Source organism: Mustela nivalis (genome assembly GCF_964662115.1).
Source record: "Mustela nivalis genome assembly, chromosome: 10".
NCBI classification, from domain to species: Eukaryota; Metazoa; Chordata; class Mammalia; order Carnivora; family Mustelidae; genus Mustela; species Mustela nivalis.
Genome location: NC_139029.1, coordinates 28945134 through 28960423, shown reverse-complemented (window position 1 = coordinate 28960423; position 15290 = coordinate 28945134). Strand labels below are relative to the sequence as shown.

At 39.1% G+C, this 15290-nt stretch overlaps 1 protein-coding gene across 37 annotated transcripts in view; it reads right to left on the bottom strand.

Annotated features, from left to right (window-relative positions):
- Window positions 1–15290, bottom strand: part of MACF1 (microtubule actin crosslinking factor 1) — a 339595-nt gene that overhangs the window by 87665 nt on the left and 236640 nt on the right. For 32 of the 37 annotated variants that reach the window (XM_082686968.1, XM_082686965.1, XM_082686964.1 and 29 more), the window contains 7 exons: window positions 12260–12426; window positions 10631–10787; window positions 8668–8785; window positions 4191–4253; window positions 3297–3538; window positions 2051–2180; window positions 1184–1383 (listed from right to left, as the gene is read on the bottom strand). In XM_082686968.1, coding sequence (XP_082543094.1) covers window positions 1184–1383; window positions 2051–2180; window positions 3297–3538; window positions 4191–4253; window positions 8668–8785; window positions 10631–10787; window positions 12260–12426 — 1077 coding nt within the window. The remainder of the gene's footprint in view (window positions 1–1183; window positions 1384–2050; window positions 2181–3296; window positions 3539–4190; window positions 4254–8667; window positions 8786–10630; window positions 10788–12259; window positions 12427–15290) is intronic. The other 5 variants (XM_082686984.1, XM_082686986.1, XM_082686977.1 and 2 more) reach the window with 1 other exon arrangement.

The following is a 15290-nucleotide window of genomic DNA, read 5'->3' as shown; positions in this document are numbered from 1 at the left end:
GTAAATACATATTTTTAAATTCCTCAGTGTTTTTCTTTGTTTTTATTTTTAAGTAGCCTCCATACTCAGCATGGGGCTTGAACTCACGATCCTGAGATCAACACCTGAGTTGAGATCAAGAGTCAGATACTTAGCCAATTAAACCACCCAAGTGCCCCTTTACTGTTTTAATACAGTAAATATTAATAGATATTAATAGCTAAACAATAGCTCTTTAGGGTCCTCAATAATTTTTTTGAAAAAGATTTTATTTCTTTTAGAGAGAGAGAGAGAGGGCAGAAAGAGGGGCAGAGGGGGAGGAGAGACAGAATCTCAAGCAGTTCTATGCTAAGCACAAAGCCCAATGGGGGGCTTAATTTCATGACTTTGAGTCAAAATCATGAGTCAGATGCTTACCTGACTGAGCTACCCAGGGGCCCCTAGGGTATTCAATAATTTTTAAGAGTGTAAAAGTGTTTTGAAACCAAAGAGTCTGAAAACCACTGGAATAGGAAAATATTTATAAGTGAACTAAAGAGGACTTGATAATTAATTGGATGCAGGGGCTAAAAGAAAGAGTTCCTTCAAAAACTACTCTTAGGTCTTGATTTAGGGAACTTGGTAGATGATGAGAAGGAATAGAACAAATTTGGAAGAGTTTGGAAGGGGATCTAGAATGAGAAGATTCTCTGGAGCTTACCCAAAAAAAGAAGAAGAAGAGGAGGAAGAGGAAGAAGAAAAAGCTCTCAGTGGGAATTCACTAGAAATGACATAATTTGAACAACCTAAATTTTTATGATGGTAGACACTTAAATCAATTTTTTTTTTTGAGGTTTGAGCAACAGAAAATCTTTAAGTGAAGTCAGCAGATATAAGACATTACATTAAGTAAAATGATCACTACCATTGGGGATTAAAAGTAAAATACAATTCTACAAAGTAATCAGAAATCCTCCATTCTCACATGCACTCATTTTACTGCCTCTGTTAATGACATTAATAATACAATTATTGACTATTTACTATTTGACAGGCACTGTGATAAAGTCCTTATACACATCTCATTTAAACCGAGGAAAAGAACTCTGGAAGCTTAAGTGACTTGTCTAGGGTCATTTGAAACCTACTTGCTGAGAGCAGCATTCAAAACCAGATTCACGTGACTCCAATTTCTTTGCTTAACACAGTAAGTTTTGTGGCTCACCTGGACCTGCTGCTTTTGTGCAGTTAGCATGTTGGGGTCAATAGATAGGGGCCCCAGCACCCCCATCATCAGTTCCTTCTCCATTAGCCAGGGCCGGAGCTGGGATTCTGCAGTCTGGAAGCTGGCCAGATGACTTGCAGATTCCTCCAGTTGCCTTTGCCGGGCCATGGTCACTTCGGTGGCCCTTTCCCACCGGGAATCTGTAGAGGGGAAATGAGAGAATGTGTTCCTTTAGTCTCACCAGCCACTGGCCTGATCCCTAAGTTATGTTCCTAATAAACAACAGGAAATGACCACTACAGCATTAGTTAAAAAATTTTAAGTTAAAAATAACCTTCATTTAATTTTAGCTAAAATAACACAGTTCTGTACTTGATTATGGTGGTGGTTATATGAAACTACACAGCACACACACACACACGGATGCAAGTCTATCTTATTACTCTATTATTTTATGGCCTGTTATTTAACTCTTACTATATCATAGACATCTTTCATGCCAGTGATTTTTTTCATGCCAGTAAACATTCATCAGTATCATTTATATATAGTTCAGTATGAACACAGAATAATTCCAGGAAATAGATTATTTCCCATTTTTCATTTTCATCACCAATGCTCTCCTTATCACAACAGACTACCAGATTGACTTGCCCAAGAAAGCCAAACTTCTGAGACTGTTGAGTGGAACCTCTAGATTTATTTTTCCTAATCAAACTCACTCACTCCCTAGCCCTATTTGGGCCTCTTGATTGCTTATGAAAATTAACTAAAAATAAGTCCTGCTTTATACAATGTGCTGAAATTCTATATTTGCTACAAAGAGAAGAAATTTAGTGAATTTGCAACATCCCTCTGAATACTTACTGAGTTCCTCTTGCATTTCCTTCCAGTTTTCTGCTTCTTGTGAGTTGGGAAATGCCATCAGTAATCCAGCCAGGGATTCCTTTACTTTTTGGATTTTGGGAGAATTCTGTTCCAATTCAGCCAGGAAGGCCTAGGAGAGAGAACATCAGGGATGCCATGAGACTTCTGCACAGGAAAGTTATGTGTGTGGAGGAAAGTACTGGAAGACTGGGCCACAATTAGAGGCTCCACTTCTGATTCTATCAGTGACTTATTTCATAATTTTAAGACACTTAACAATTCTGCTTCAATTTTTACTTTAAAATGAAAATCATACAAGATCTAAATTTCTTTTATGTACAACATATCGGTAGAACCCAGTAAAAAGGTATTATTAATCCCATATGATGATGACGATGATGGTGACGTCAAGGACATTTATGTAGCTGGAAAAGATGGCATGCTACATCCAATTAGAATATAAAAAATTTTGGCAAAAACATTTTTTTGATAGGACTTTCTATATGGTTTTATTTTTCCCAATAGTTTTCCTAGTCCTACATGTCAACCTTAAGAAAGAACCATAATCGGGGCGCCTGGGTGGCTCAGTTGGTTAAAGCCTCTGCCTTTGGCTCGGGTCATGATCCCAGGGTCCTGGGATCGAGCCCCGCATCGGGCTCTCTGCTCCGCAGGGAGCCTGCTTCTCTCTCTCTCTCTCTGCCTGCCTCTCTACTTGTGATCTCTCGGTCAAATAAATAAAATTAAAAAAAAAAAAAAAGAAAGAACCATAATCACAGCTACACTTAAATATCCCCAAGAGTTCGGAAGGGGCTTTGATGAGAATGGTTTGACTTATAGCATCATAGGGAAAACAAGATCCCATTCTCAGTGAGCTAATACTTCAGAGGAGGGATATTCTCTTTCTGTAAACAGATGTTTTTTTCTTTTTTTAAGTTTTATTTAGGTAATGTCTACATTCAATGTGGGCCTCAAACTCATGACCCTGAGATCAAGAGTCACATGCTCTTCTGACAGAGCCAATCAGGTATGCCTGGTTTCATTTCTGAATATTATTTATAATAATTTTTCATTTCATAGGTAAGAAAATTTTCTAGGAGAGTTTAGGCATATTAATCCTTTGAAAGGGCTCCTTGTGGCCTGGGTGGGTGGCCGTGTCCTACGTTCAGATCCTGGGCTCAGGCAGGAACACCAGTATGACAGTGCCTTTCGCTTAGCATTTGGGATGCAGCTGATGTGAACACAGTACCTTGTTAGAGTCCGCTTGGGCTCTCACTGTTTCTGGCTTGGTTGGAGATGAAGAGGTATCCATGGCTTTCAGGACTTCCTCTTTTGATTCCAGCCACTGCAGCACTGAGCCAGCTTCCTTCTGAACTTCCTGCATTCGGCTGAGGACAGACTGAAGGCTTTCCTGGCGTTCCCGAAGCACTCCCCCCAGTTTCTCGTATTTCAAGTTTACATCTGACATGTCACACTGGATCTCCGTCAGATCTATCACAGAAACAAAAATCAGATCGGGAATAGCTCTCTAAGCCTCCCCATGGGTTCCTCATGCTAAATTACTCAACAGGATTAAAAGTGTCTCCTACTCCTTCGAGTGAACTAGAGATTCTGTTCCTGCTAAATCACATAAAAGTTCTTGTTTATATATACAAAGCAAAAGAGCTTTCATTAATCTGCTTTCAGATTTTGACATTAGGTACTCAGATGTACAAATAAAATGCTAAATACACTTGGGAACTGCAGAAGTGAAGGGAGTGAAGGATTTGGGGCACTCTTCTGCCCCGCCTTCTCCAAATAACAGAGAAATCATGGAGCCGGAAGGCTGAGGGTTAGACTAGACTACCTCTAATGTGGCTTTCTTTAGGACTCAAAGATTCACATATATTTTCTTTAAGGTCTTTCCTCACTGGTCTTATCTGGTGGCCCAATTTATTTCCTAGTACCGTATCTAACTGGCTGCCAACCCATTTAGCCTTTAGCAACCCAACAAAGAAGCATCACAGTGGCTTCTCCCCAGATTTTTACCCTCATACCCATCCTGGCAGCAGTTCTTTCACATATACGGAAACATACACAGATACCAATGTGAACACTGTCCTAACACATCCAACAAAGAAGCACTGTGAAATGACATTCTCACCTTTGCAGGTGTGGTATCCGTTTACACTGCCTATAGAGCTTCCTACAGAGGGCAGTATGGAACCTGAGCAGAAGGACAGGGAGACAAACAGGGCAAGACAAACGTGTTAGGAATACATACAGGCACTGAATTTGTTCTCTGGCACTCACTTTTAAGCTCAGGTATCAGGAGGTTAACACAGCACAAGACAACATACTCATGGAAAGAGACAAATCATTTTAGCTGCCAGGCAAGAGAGCATCACTCAGATATTTTGGCTTCTTAGCAGTAGAGATTCCTAACCCGTTCTAAATGAAATCTGAATTCCCTTCCTCAATCTCTGACTTGAAATCTTTGGATCCTGCTACAATGTTGCAAAGCAAGTACTGATAAAATGACTACGTCTTTATAATCTGTGCTGTCTGCCACACTTTGGAACAAGAATTTACAATAAAGCCAAAAAGGTTCAACTTTAACATCAATGTCCTTCAACTTGATAAAAATGAACAATGAGTGTAATTAAGGACAGAAGAAGCAGTAGTCTTTTAATAAAGACATCCAAAATGAGTCCTTTTATTGCTTCAAAAGGCAGATTCTCTGTCTTTTCTTCCATGACTTTCTGTTTTCCTTCCCTACCAGAAAACTGAAATTCTAAGCGCCAATAAACCTGACTCATAAATATTCCCATAAATTCTGCTTTGGGCCTTTGTTTCTGTTTCTAATTACCACGATTTTATCTATATTCTCCCCATGTTGATTCCTTGTATTTTAGGAGTGTCCCAAGTTAAATAAAAATGAGATCATGTAATTATAGAAATTATAGAGAAATGTGAAGAATAGTCATGATATAATATTACATTACAAGGAGAGAATAAAACTCTCATGTGCACTGATTTCACTGGAAAAGTTTATGTTAAGGTTATATATCAAAACATAGTTAACTGTGAAACTTTCAAATGCTAACATCACTGTACTTTCTTTTTTTTTCCTTAAGTAGGCTCCACACCCAGTGCGAAGCCCAATGCAGGGCCTGAACTCAGGACCCCGAGATTAAAACCTGAGCTGAGATCAAGAGTTTGACACTTAACTGACCAAGTCACCCAGGCACCCCAATATTACTGTATTTTCAGGGAAAAAATGGATTCAACAAAAAGATTATATTCCACTGCAATAGGGGGATGACGAAAAGAGAAACTGGACTAGTAATTGGGAAAAGAGGGTCCTGGCCAAGACTGTTGCTCACTCGGTATGTGAGCTTTAGTCTGCAGATAGACCTCAATGTCTTCTCTAGTATATGAAGATAATACTAGCTATCCTGTCAGCACTGATGGGGACACCGGAGAGAGGTAATGAGGGAGTGTACGTGAAAGTACTTTATGAAACAAAAAGAGCTACGCAAATGTCAAGAACTGTAATATTCATAATTTTTCAGAGGTAGAACAGAACTTTGAGAGCACTCAGGTTATTGATCTTCAAAGCAGCAAAGGAGGTGCTTTAGGGACTCTGTAAATGTTTGGTTTAGATTTAATCTTCAGAATGTATTTCTGACTACTTAGAAATGGCAAGAAGACACACATATTCGATTATGTTGAACACCACATCTTAACTCACTAGATACAACCAATGTATGCTGCTTTGGGGAGACAATGAAATAGCTCCTATACCTCCCCGCCTACATTTAAACTTCTTTTTGAGTGTCACTGATTGGAAAAACTGTAACTCTTCGCCAGCGCTTGACAGAGGAGTCAAACCTATATGTGTCCGCTCCTACAAAGAAAGACATCTACAGCACATGTTTATATATTAAAGAAAGTGACAAGAAGTCTAAGGTGCATCTACTCAAAGCAGGCTCTCATTAGGGCAGAACCATGTGGTAACAGAATTCTTAACACGTCAGGTTATGATGATGTCAGGTCATAGGCAAGCTTTTGTCCTCTGTGCCAGTTTTAGGTGTTTTCTATGTTTAAGAAAAGAATGTGATTCTTCATTAAAATTCTTGGTGATTTAACTTGTAAACAAGAATTTATTACATCACTTTCAAGCTTCTAGTTTAGTTTAACTGAGGAGTATTCTGAGACTATAAAGTGAACTTTTTTTTCACCTTGAATCAAGTATGTTTGTATTTGAATTTAGGTTGCATCACCTACATAGTGGGTGACATCTTAGTTACTATGCCCTCTCAGTCCCCTTCTTTCACCTGTACTAAATGTCTAATTTCTACCCCATAACTCTTGAGGAAATTAATAAATGAGTAATTAATGGGAAACTGGTAAGCAATCTACAAGACAATAATACTTGAGATTATCTTTCCCATCGGGCAAAATTTACTTGAATTGTTATAGACAAATATCACTTATATTACTATCAATTATCTACAAAACTCTAGGACAGTTAAAGATGCACACTCAGAACCAAATAATTTCCCAAAGCCTATTAGACAATGCCTAACACTTCACTGAAAGGACACCCCATACTTTTCTGTTGTCCATTTCCAAGACTTTTGAAATCTTTTCTGACACAGGTGAACCGTAAAGCGAACTTTTAAAACATTCATCATCCTTTACAACTACTTATCTGCATGACTTATATTTTCTGAATAAAATGCAACCAAACAAAATGGAGAAATAAATCTCACAATAAAGCTATCATCCAAATATCCTTTGTCAAAACTTTATATTCTGGGGCCACTGGGTGGCTCAGTGGATTAAGCCTCTGCCTTCAGCTCAGGTCATGATCTCAGGGTCCTGGAATTGAGCCCCTCGTCAGGCTCTCTGCTCAGCGGGGAGCCTGTTTCCCCCTCTCTCTGCCTGCTGCTCTGCCTACTTGTAATCTCTCTCTCTGTGTCAAATAAATAAATAAAATATTAAAAAGAAAAATACTTTATATTCCCTAAAATAGTCTTAATGTTTTTACTGATGAATTACATAATAGATAAAGTGCTATAAAGTTCTTATAAGTGAACTTTATGCCAACAAAATATCATTTGTATCTGTTTTATGTAGTAGAGTTCTATCTGAGATTATTTAAAAAAATATTTTAGTGTTTTAAAATGTTTGAAAAACCAATGCTCTAGTCTAGGAGTCAAAAAACTATCCTGCCCAAATCTGGCCCTCTGCCTATTTCTGTATATAAAATTTTATTTGAACACAGCCACATCCGTTCACTTGTATATTGTCTATGACTGTTTTTGTGCTCCAGTAGTAGAGATGTGTAGTGTGACAGAGCCCATGTCGCTCACAGCCTTAAATATTTACTATATGGCCCTTTACCAAAAAAGCTTGCTGACTCCTGATGTAGTCACACACTAGTAAGTCCCTGAACTTAAAGGTTTCATGTGTTGCAATATAAGAATCACCAATTCCCTGAAATGTTGTCATTTCTGGGTAGTTCCAAGAGATCTTCAAACTTAACAGAAAAGTGGCTGTTCTCAGGAGGAAAAAATAAACTTTTGCCCTACAACTGAAGTGATTCGTAGGTGTACACTAACACAGTCTGGCAATAAAACCTATGAGATGCCAATTAAAAAACCAGAAAGTGACTGTAAGCTCATACGGATTTTGTTTGAAAGACTTAATTTGCAACCAGAGATTATTCATATATCTGGGCACAATCTTTGTATTCACTTCCAGGAAGTGTGGCAGTCTTTGAAAGACCAACACTGACTCCTAAATACCTAGTCTCTCTCAAGATATCTTGCTTATACTCTTCAGGGCTGACTCTATTTATTTTTTTATTTTTTTATTTTTTTAAAGATTTTATTTATTTATTTGACAGAGAGAGATCACAAGCAGGCAGAGAGGCAGGCAGAGAGAGAGAGGAGGAAGCAGGCTCCTCGCTGAGCAGAGAGCCCGATGCGGGACTCGATCCCAGGACCCTGAGATCATGACCTGAGCCGAAGGCAGCGGCTTAACCCACTGAGCCACCCAGGCGCCCCAAGGCTGACTCTATTTAAAGATGATACATAGGGGCACCTGGGTGGCTCAGTGGGTTAAGCCGCTGCCTTCGGCTCAGGTCATGATCTCAGGGTCCTGGGGTCGAGTCCCGCATCGGGCTCTCTGCTCAGCATGGAGCCTGCTTCCCCTCTCTCTCTCTGTCTGCCTCTCCATCTACTTGTGATTTCTCTCTATCAAATAAATAAATAAAAATCTTTAAAAAAAAAAAAATAAAGATGATACATAGCCATCCATTTCCATGTTTAAAAAAAAGAAACTTGCCAAGATGGAAATCTTATTTTAATCCTTCTCTGTTCATTTAGGCCAACTAATCCCTTAACTTTTTCCCATCACAGGAAGGAATTCTGCAAAGTGGAACAAAGTTATATAGCTAGCAAAAAGGGAACAGATCAGGTTGAGGGGGAAGACTGCTTGTGGGTCGCTCCCCTTCATTCTCATATCAACCTTGATTCTGACTTTTATTAAATAAGGGGTCATAACCAAAGGCTAACAGTCAAAGGGAAGAATGATGTTTATTTACTGCATTTTTAAGAGCCTATACTCACCTGTCTTGGCTTGGGAATCAGGTGCTGTGATCTCCATGATGAGATTTTCTAAGGAAGTGCCTTTGCAGTTGATTTCTTCCACCAAACTTCTTTTACTGGCCCAGTCATCTAGAAGATACTGTTAACATAAGAGCCAAATGTAAGTGACATCTGTGGAAATTCTACTCATTAGTAGGGACACCTGCTCTTGTACATATATCCCCTAAACTTTTGATAAGCATTAAGTGACCACCCTTGTGTATTCAGCCACTGCAAGATCTTGGTTTAGCCAGCAATGATGTGAAAGAATGATATCCTGGAATATTCAGGATCTTCCCATTCATTTGTTCATTCATCAATTATTTATCAAGCCTTACTGTAGGCTAGGCATCGTGCCTAACACTGAGGATACAAAATGGGATTATGGCACAGTTCCTAAAACTAAGAAGTCAGATTATCAACTGAATTATAATGTGATAAATGCTATTACAGAAATATAGACAGTCAGTAAACTCTGAGAGCACAAGAGGAGACACATCTAACTCTGCCTAGAGAGAGTGCAGCTTTGAGTGAAGAATAAGGTAGTAAAAGGGAACAGCATGCATGTAAAGAATAGAAAGGAAATGGCAAATGGAGAGTAAAATGTGGAGCTAGATATTGAGATGTAGAGAAATACACAGAATCACATAGGCTATACTTTGCACTTTCAAGGTAACTTTCATATTGCTCTTAAAGCCGGAGCTCTCACTACCATAGAAAACCATTAGGAAACAAAGGCATCTGAGTAACTAGGTCATATTGTCTCTAGATGTGGATCGCCTGTCACAGAAGTAGAATTCCACTAATTCCAAAGCAGGGGTACCTTCTTAGCCTTGAATCCCTTCCTCCACACTGAATTTCCCTGACAATCTACTTAGTTTGTTTTTGACTTTAAGCTGCCCAGAAGCAGAGATAGAGCCGTGCTCATGATGCCTAACTGCAAACTGAGCCTTGTGAATTCACAACTATCAATTACTTTATTAATCACTCTAGATTCCAAAGAGCCACAGTTAGCAAACCAGGCATGGACTCACAGGGTATTTTAAAATTTTTGAGGGAAGTACAGTGACATCTGTTGGACACCATGTGAACAACCACTATGAAGTTACTAAGACCTAATCAGGTAGCAAATGAGACTTTTTAGTTTTTTCTTTCTTTCTTTTCTTTTTTATCCCTAGAGGAACCCTGAATAATTTCTTGAAGCACTAAGGACACCGTGAACCTAGAAATTGGAAAGCCTTTGCCCTAGAGGATTCCTCATAGCAAATGCTCCTGGCACTCCCTCTGTGAAAGCAACCAAACTCTTTCCCTGTCATCTGGCCGAAAATAAATCCGGCTTTACTAAGCAAATAAGGAGAATGCACAAGCAGTAGCTGGAGGTAGATATGGCTTGATTTCAACAAAAAGAAGAGATGTATTAGAGGCGCAAGCAGAGGCTGAATGACTCAAAGAAGGAATTCTGCCAGGGATGGGAGAAAGGTTGATTCTACTCTGGAAGGTACCATCCAACCATCTGATTCTAACTTTTCCTTTCTTAGCTGTAGAGCTAGTTCTTCTTTCCTCAATTTCCTGATCATGCATCTGGTAACTTGCTCATACATAACTTTCTAATTCTCAAACACACATGAAGAGAGTAAGCTTCTCAAGGACTGGACTTTAACAACTATCTTTTTTATGACTCACCACAGCAGGAGAGACATCTGAAAAACAGCTGAAACCTAATAGACCTTATTCCCAGATTACTTTTTTAGTTTTGTTTTTTAAATAGGAGACATTTTGGTGCTCAGTGCTTGGGTATGGGTAGGTGTGAATCACATAAAGAAAATGGAAGGATTTCTATTCTGATGCAGAAGGATAACTTGGACTTGTCACATCACTTCCCTGGCCACACAAACTTCCAAACTGCTGCCTAGCCTGGCTCCTGGAGCTCTGTTGGTTCACCTACCTTCAGGTGTTCAATCTGCTTTTCCAGCTCTTTCATACTCATAAAAGTCTCTGCAGGTGGAATATTCCCTTCAGTTTCCTTTAGCCATTTTTGGAAGGTCCTAACCAGCTTCCGAAATTCATCCAATTGCTCCCGACAAGATGACGCATCTTCCTCTCTGTCAACAACATCGAAGGCATTTTGTTACTTGCTAGACTAAGCTTCATAAAGATGTCTAATTAGACTAAAACTACACTCATCCTGGGACTCTAAGCATCTTTTCCTTACAGGGCCTGTTCTTTCCCATAATCTGTTCCACAGCAGCTTTGGCTAAATCAGCACATACAATGTAGGAGAACATCAAACTAAGGAATCTGTTGCCCTTGTTTGGACATTTCTGGGGAGAGGAGTCTTCAATCTTACTCCAGGCTAAAGTGAAAGTGAGAGAAACAAAAAGGAACCTGCTATTTAGGTGCAATGATACAATGGAAAGAATGTAGGCTTTGGATCTCAAGTCCAGCTCTGTCACTTTTTAGGTAGTTGATTCTTTCAAGGCCTAATTCAAATGCTAATCCTGATAGCAAACAAAACCCTGAAATGGAGGCTCAGAGAAGTTAGATTTAGTACACTAGGGGCTCCTGGGTGGCTCAGTTGGTTAAGCTCAGGTCATGATCCCAGAGTCCTGGGATTGAGCCCCACATCAGGCTCTCTGCTCAGCGGGGAGCCTGCTTCTCTCTCTCCCCTCTGCTCATTCTCTATTTCCCTAGAGATAGAGGTAAATAAATAAAATCTTTGGGGACAGGGGGAGCATACAAATGGGTAAAATGAGCCAAGGACAAAGGAGAATTCTATTTCAAAATTAAATTTTGGAAGTGGCCACATCTATCAAACTTCAAGCCAGAGATCCTGGTTCTTTCTACAGCTAAATGGCCCTGAATACAGAGGAAGAACAAGCTTTCCTGGCCTCTGTCCCCCTTTTCTCCACTAAGTAACCTGAGGCTTACAGTGTTGTTCTGAGCAACTGTTTTCCTCCAGTCACTTTCCTCAGGTAGTCACTTGCCAAATCAAGATTATATATGGCTAAACCAAGAGAGGAAGTCTGATCAAGCTCCTAAATCCATGTGAGGTTTTCTAATGCAATCATTGCATTTCAACAGTCAGCAGATAATCTGAAATCAGCCACCTCTGTCATATATTTCCATGTTTCCATTAAAAGAAGAATCCAGACTCTCCTCCAAAACAACTTAAATGTGGTCAAAGCAAGCAGAAAGAGAACCAATATATCTATTAATTACATCTGGAAAGTCTCCTCCCATTTTTCTCTTTATTTCAAATTCTGTCACAATCCTACTTGCTGTCCCACATTTATTCTGTTAGGTCCAGGTGATCTGGGCTATTAACTGTACAGAGGGAAACTGAGCCCCATTACTGAGAAGGAATTCATGATTTAGTAACAGAAAACCACTAAGCACCAAGTAGATTAAATAGCTTTTCCTAAAAGAGGCACTTTCCAATCTCCTGTGACTCAGTAGCAGACTTCCTGATGCCATCTTTTCTACTAAAGGAAGAAGAGAAAATCATTTTATTCAATAGCAAAAAAAAAAAAAAAAACAAAACTTCCCCAATTGACCAACACATATGAAAACTCACCTTTCTTTAACTATCTTCTGTAGCTCTGTGAAGTCCTTTCTGAGGTTCAGTACCCTGTCCTGGTGCAGGGATAGGTCCAGTGCAAAGCCAGAGGAGCTCAGTTCTGTGACCAGGTGCTCAAGAGTCTCAAGGTTCTCCTGTTGATCTTCCATTTCTGAATTGAGCTCCTGTTAAGCAAACAGGATAATGTACTAAATCCCTGATTGTTATAAATAAATACACTCTAAAAAAACAGATATCTATATTAAATCGGAGGCAAGTCCCCCCAGTCTGTAGGATAAGAGGGAAAAAGAAAAGAGGCATGCTCACTGGGTCAACTACTAGATCAAAGCAATAAATACGCAGAATTTTTCCAGGCCACCTGAGAGTGGCTATGAATTGAAAATGAATATTGTCTCCTTTATTATTTTTTAAAAGATTTTATTTATTTACTTGGCAGATAGAGAGAGACAGTGAGAGACGGAACACAAGCAGGGGGAATAGAAGAGGGAGAAGCAGGCTTCCCGCTGAGCAGGGAGTCTGACTCGGGGTTCAATCCCAGGACCCTGGGATCATGACCTGAGCCGAAAGCAGGCACTTAACAACTGAGCCACCCAGGTGCCCCAGAATATTGTCTCCTTTAAACAAATGTTCAAAGGTTTGGGAGGCAGCATGACAGAATGAAAAGAATGGAGGTTTCTGGAGTCAAAAAGACTCCTGAAAATCAATCACGGCTTTGCTACTTCTAGCTTATGATCTTAAACTACTAAATTTCTCTAAGCTCCTATAGCCTATCTCTTCCGTAAAACAGGGCAAATATACACTCTCCACTATTATTTAACTCTGTATTCAAGATAATGGCCAATGCAATTAGGTAAGAGAAAATAATCTGTGGTATACAAATTGGAAGAGGTAAGACTATATTTGCAGATTCTATGGAAGTATACTTATAAAACCCAAGAGAATCAATAATACAATTAAACAATGAAATAATCCAATAAGGTAGCAGGATATAAAACCAACACATAAAATCAAGAGTGAAAACTTCATTTACAATATACAGCATAAAAGGTACAATTTTAAGAACCAACTAACAAGAAACATGCAAAACCCTTATGAATAAAACCTTAAAATATCTGACAGACACAAGCACACCTCAATAAATGGGAAGACATCCATAAAGATATGTGTGTGTGCATATGTATGTGTGCATACATGCATGTGTGAATAAATAAATTGAACATGATCCAAATAGAAATACCAATTTTTCAAAAAAAATACCAATTTTCCCCTATGACTAATAAAGTTTATTTTATTTTATTTATTTATTAAAGATTTTATTTATTTATTTGACAGACAGAGACCACAAGTAGGCAGAGAGGCAGGCAGAGAGAGGAAGGGAAGCAGGCTCCTTGCCAAGCAGAGAGCCCTACACGGGGCTCGATCCCAGGACCCTGGGATCATGACCTGAGCCGAAGGCAGAGGCTTTAACCCACTGAGCCACCCAGGCACCCTAATAAAGCTGATTTTAAAGTTCACATGGAAAAATAAATGTACAGTTACTGGTGTGAAAATCCTGAAAGAAAAAGACAGAGAGAGAGACTAGCCCTCCTAGATAGTAAAACATACCATGAAGGCTCTAGAATAAAAAATAGCATGCTCTGGTTCATGAACAGACAGACCAGCAAAGCAGAACAGAAAATCCAGAAACAGACCTGAGTCCACATGGACATTCTGTATCTGATAAAGATGACTTCTCAAATCACTGGGGAAAAGATGGACTTTTCAAAGAAATGATACTGGGAATAACTAGAGAGACGTTTAGAAAAAGAACTTAGATTCATACTGTGCACTCTATCTCAGAATAAACTTGAAATGTTAAAAGATTCAAACGTAAATGAAAGAAATTATCTGAATTCTACAAGCAAGCGTGGGTGAATTCCTTCAAACCTGGGTGTGGTAAAAGACTTTAAAAAATACATGTTCAATAAAAAGTGATAAAATCTACTATGTAAACATTTAAAAGCCTTCTACATGGCCCAAATCCCTATAAGCAGAGACAAAAGACAACTGTGAAAAAGATTTTCAACATATCACACATAAAGAACCAATCTCCCTAATATAAAACTCTCGTAAATTGAAAGAAGAAAACGAACCCCTGACAGAAAATATTAAAGGCCATGAACCAAGAGTTGGCAAATAAATGTCCCTTAAATGTATAAAAATATACTCAACTTCATCAGAGAAGAAATAAAAATAAAAACCACATCGAAATATTATGTTGTATCAATCAGATTAACAGGAACTCAAATGGTGTTCTGCTGGTGAGGCTGCAGGGGAAACAGGTACTTTCATGGATTTTTGGTGAGAATGTAAAATGGTGAAATCCTGACAGACTGGGATCTAGGTGAGAAGGATGCTGGTGCCATTCCTTCTACTTTTCTGTACATCTGAAATCACTCAAAGCAAAACTCAAAAAGGATAGCAAACCGAAGTATGAGATCCCACTTTAATATGGAGAAAGTTAGTTGGATAATCCCAAGGCACCAATGTGGGGACAAAGGAATGCTGAGGTCCTATAGGTGGCAATGTGGGCACCTGGAGCCAAGGTGGCCACTCCTTGGTCAAATTAAGTATAGGCATACACTCTGACCTACTATCCTACTCCTGCACATGTCTCTGTATCTTTCGTAGGTAAGACTTCGTCAAACATTTCTAATTGCACTTACTAGGTATACGGTAGGAACACATTTCTCCACTCGCTTGAAAGCCAGGTGTGAAACCTGCTTTAACTCATGAAATGAAAATGGATTTGATATGCCCTCTCCCTGCTGCAGCGGTAGTCATGAAGGTGCAGGGCAGGATAAAGTCAGCAATGACTTGATCCCTGAGTGACCATGATGAGCTAAATAGCCCCACTGATCTGGGCTGAACATGCAGAATGCATGAAAAATAAATCCAACGTGTTTTTTTAAAAAATGGACAAACAGTATCTAGTTTACAGCGTGGTTGTGATAATTTTTTTTTAAGATTTTATTTATTTATTTGAAAG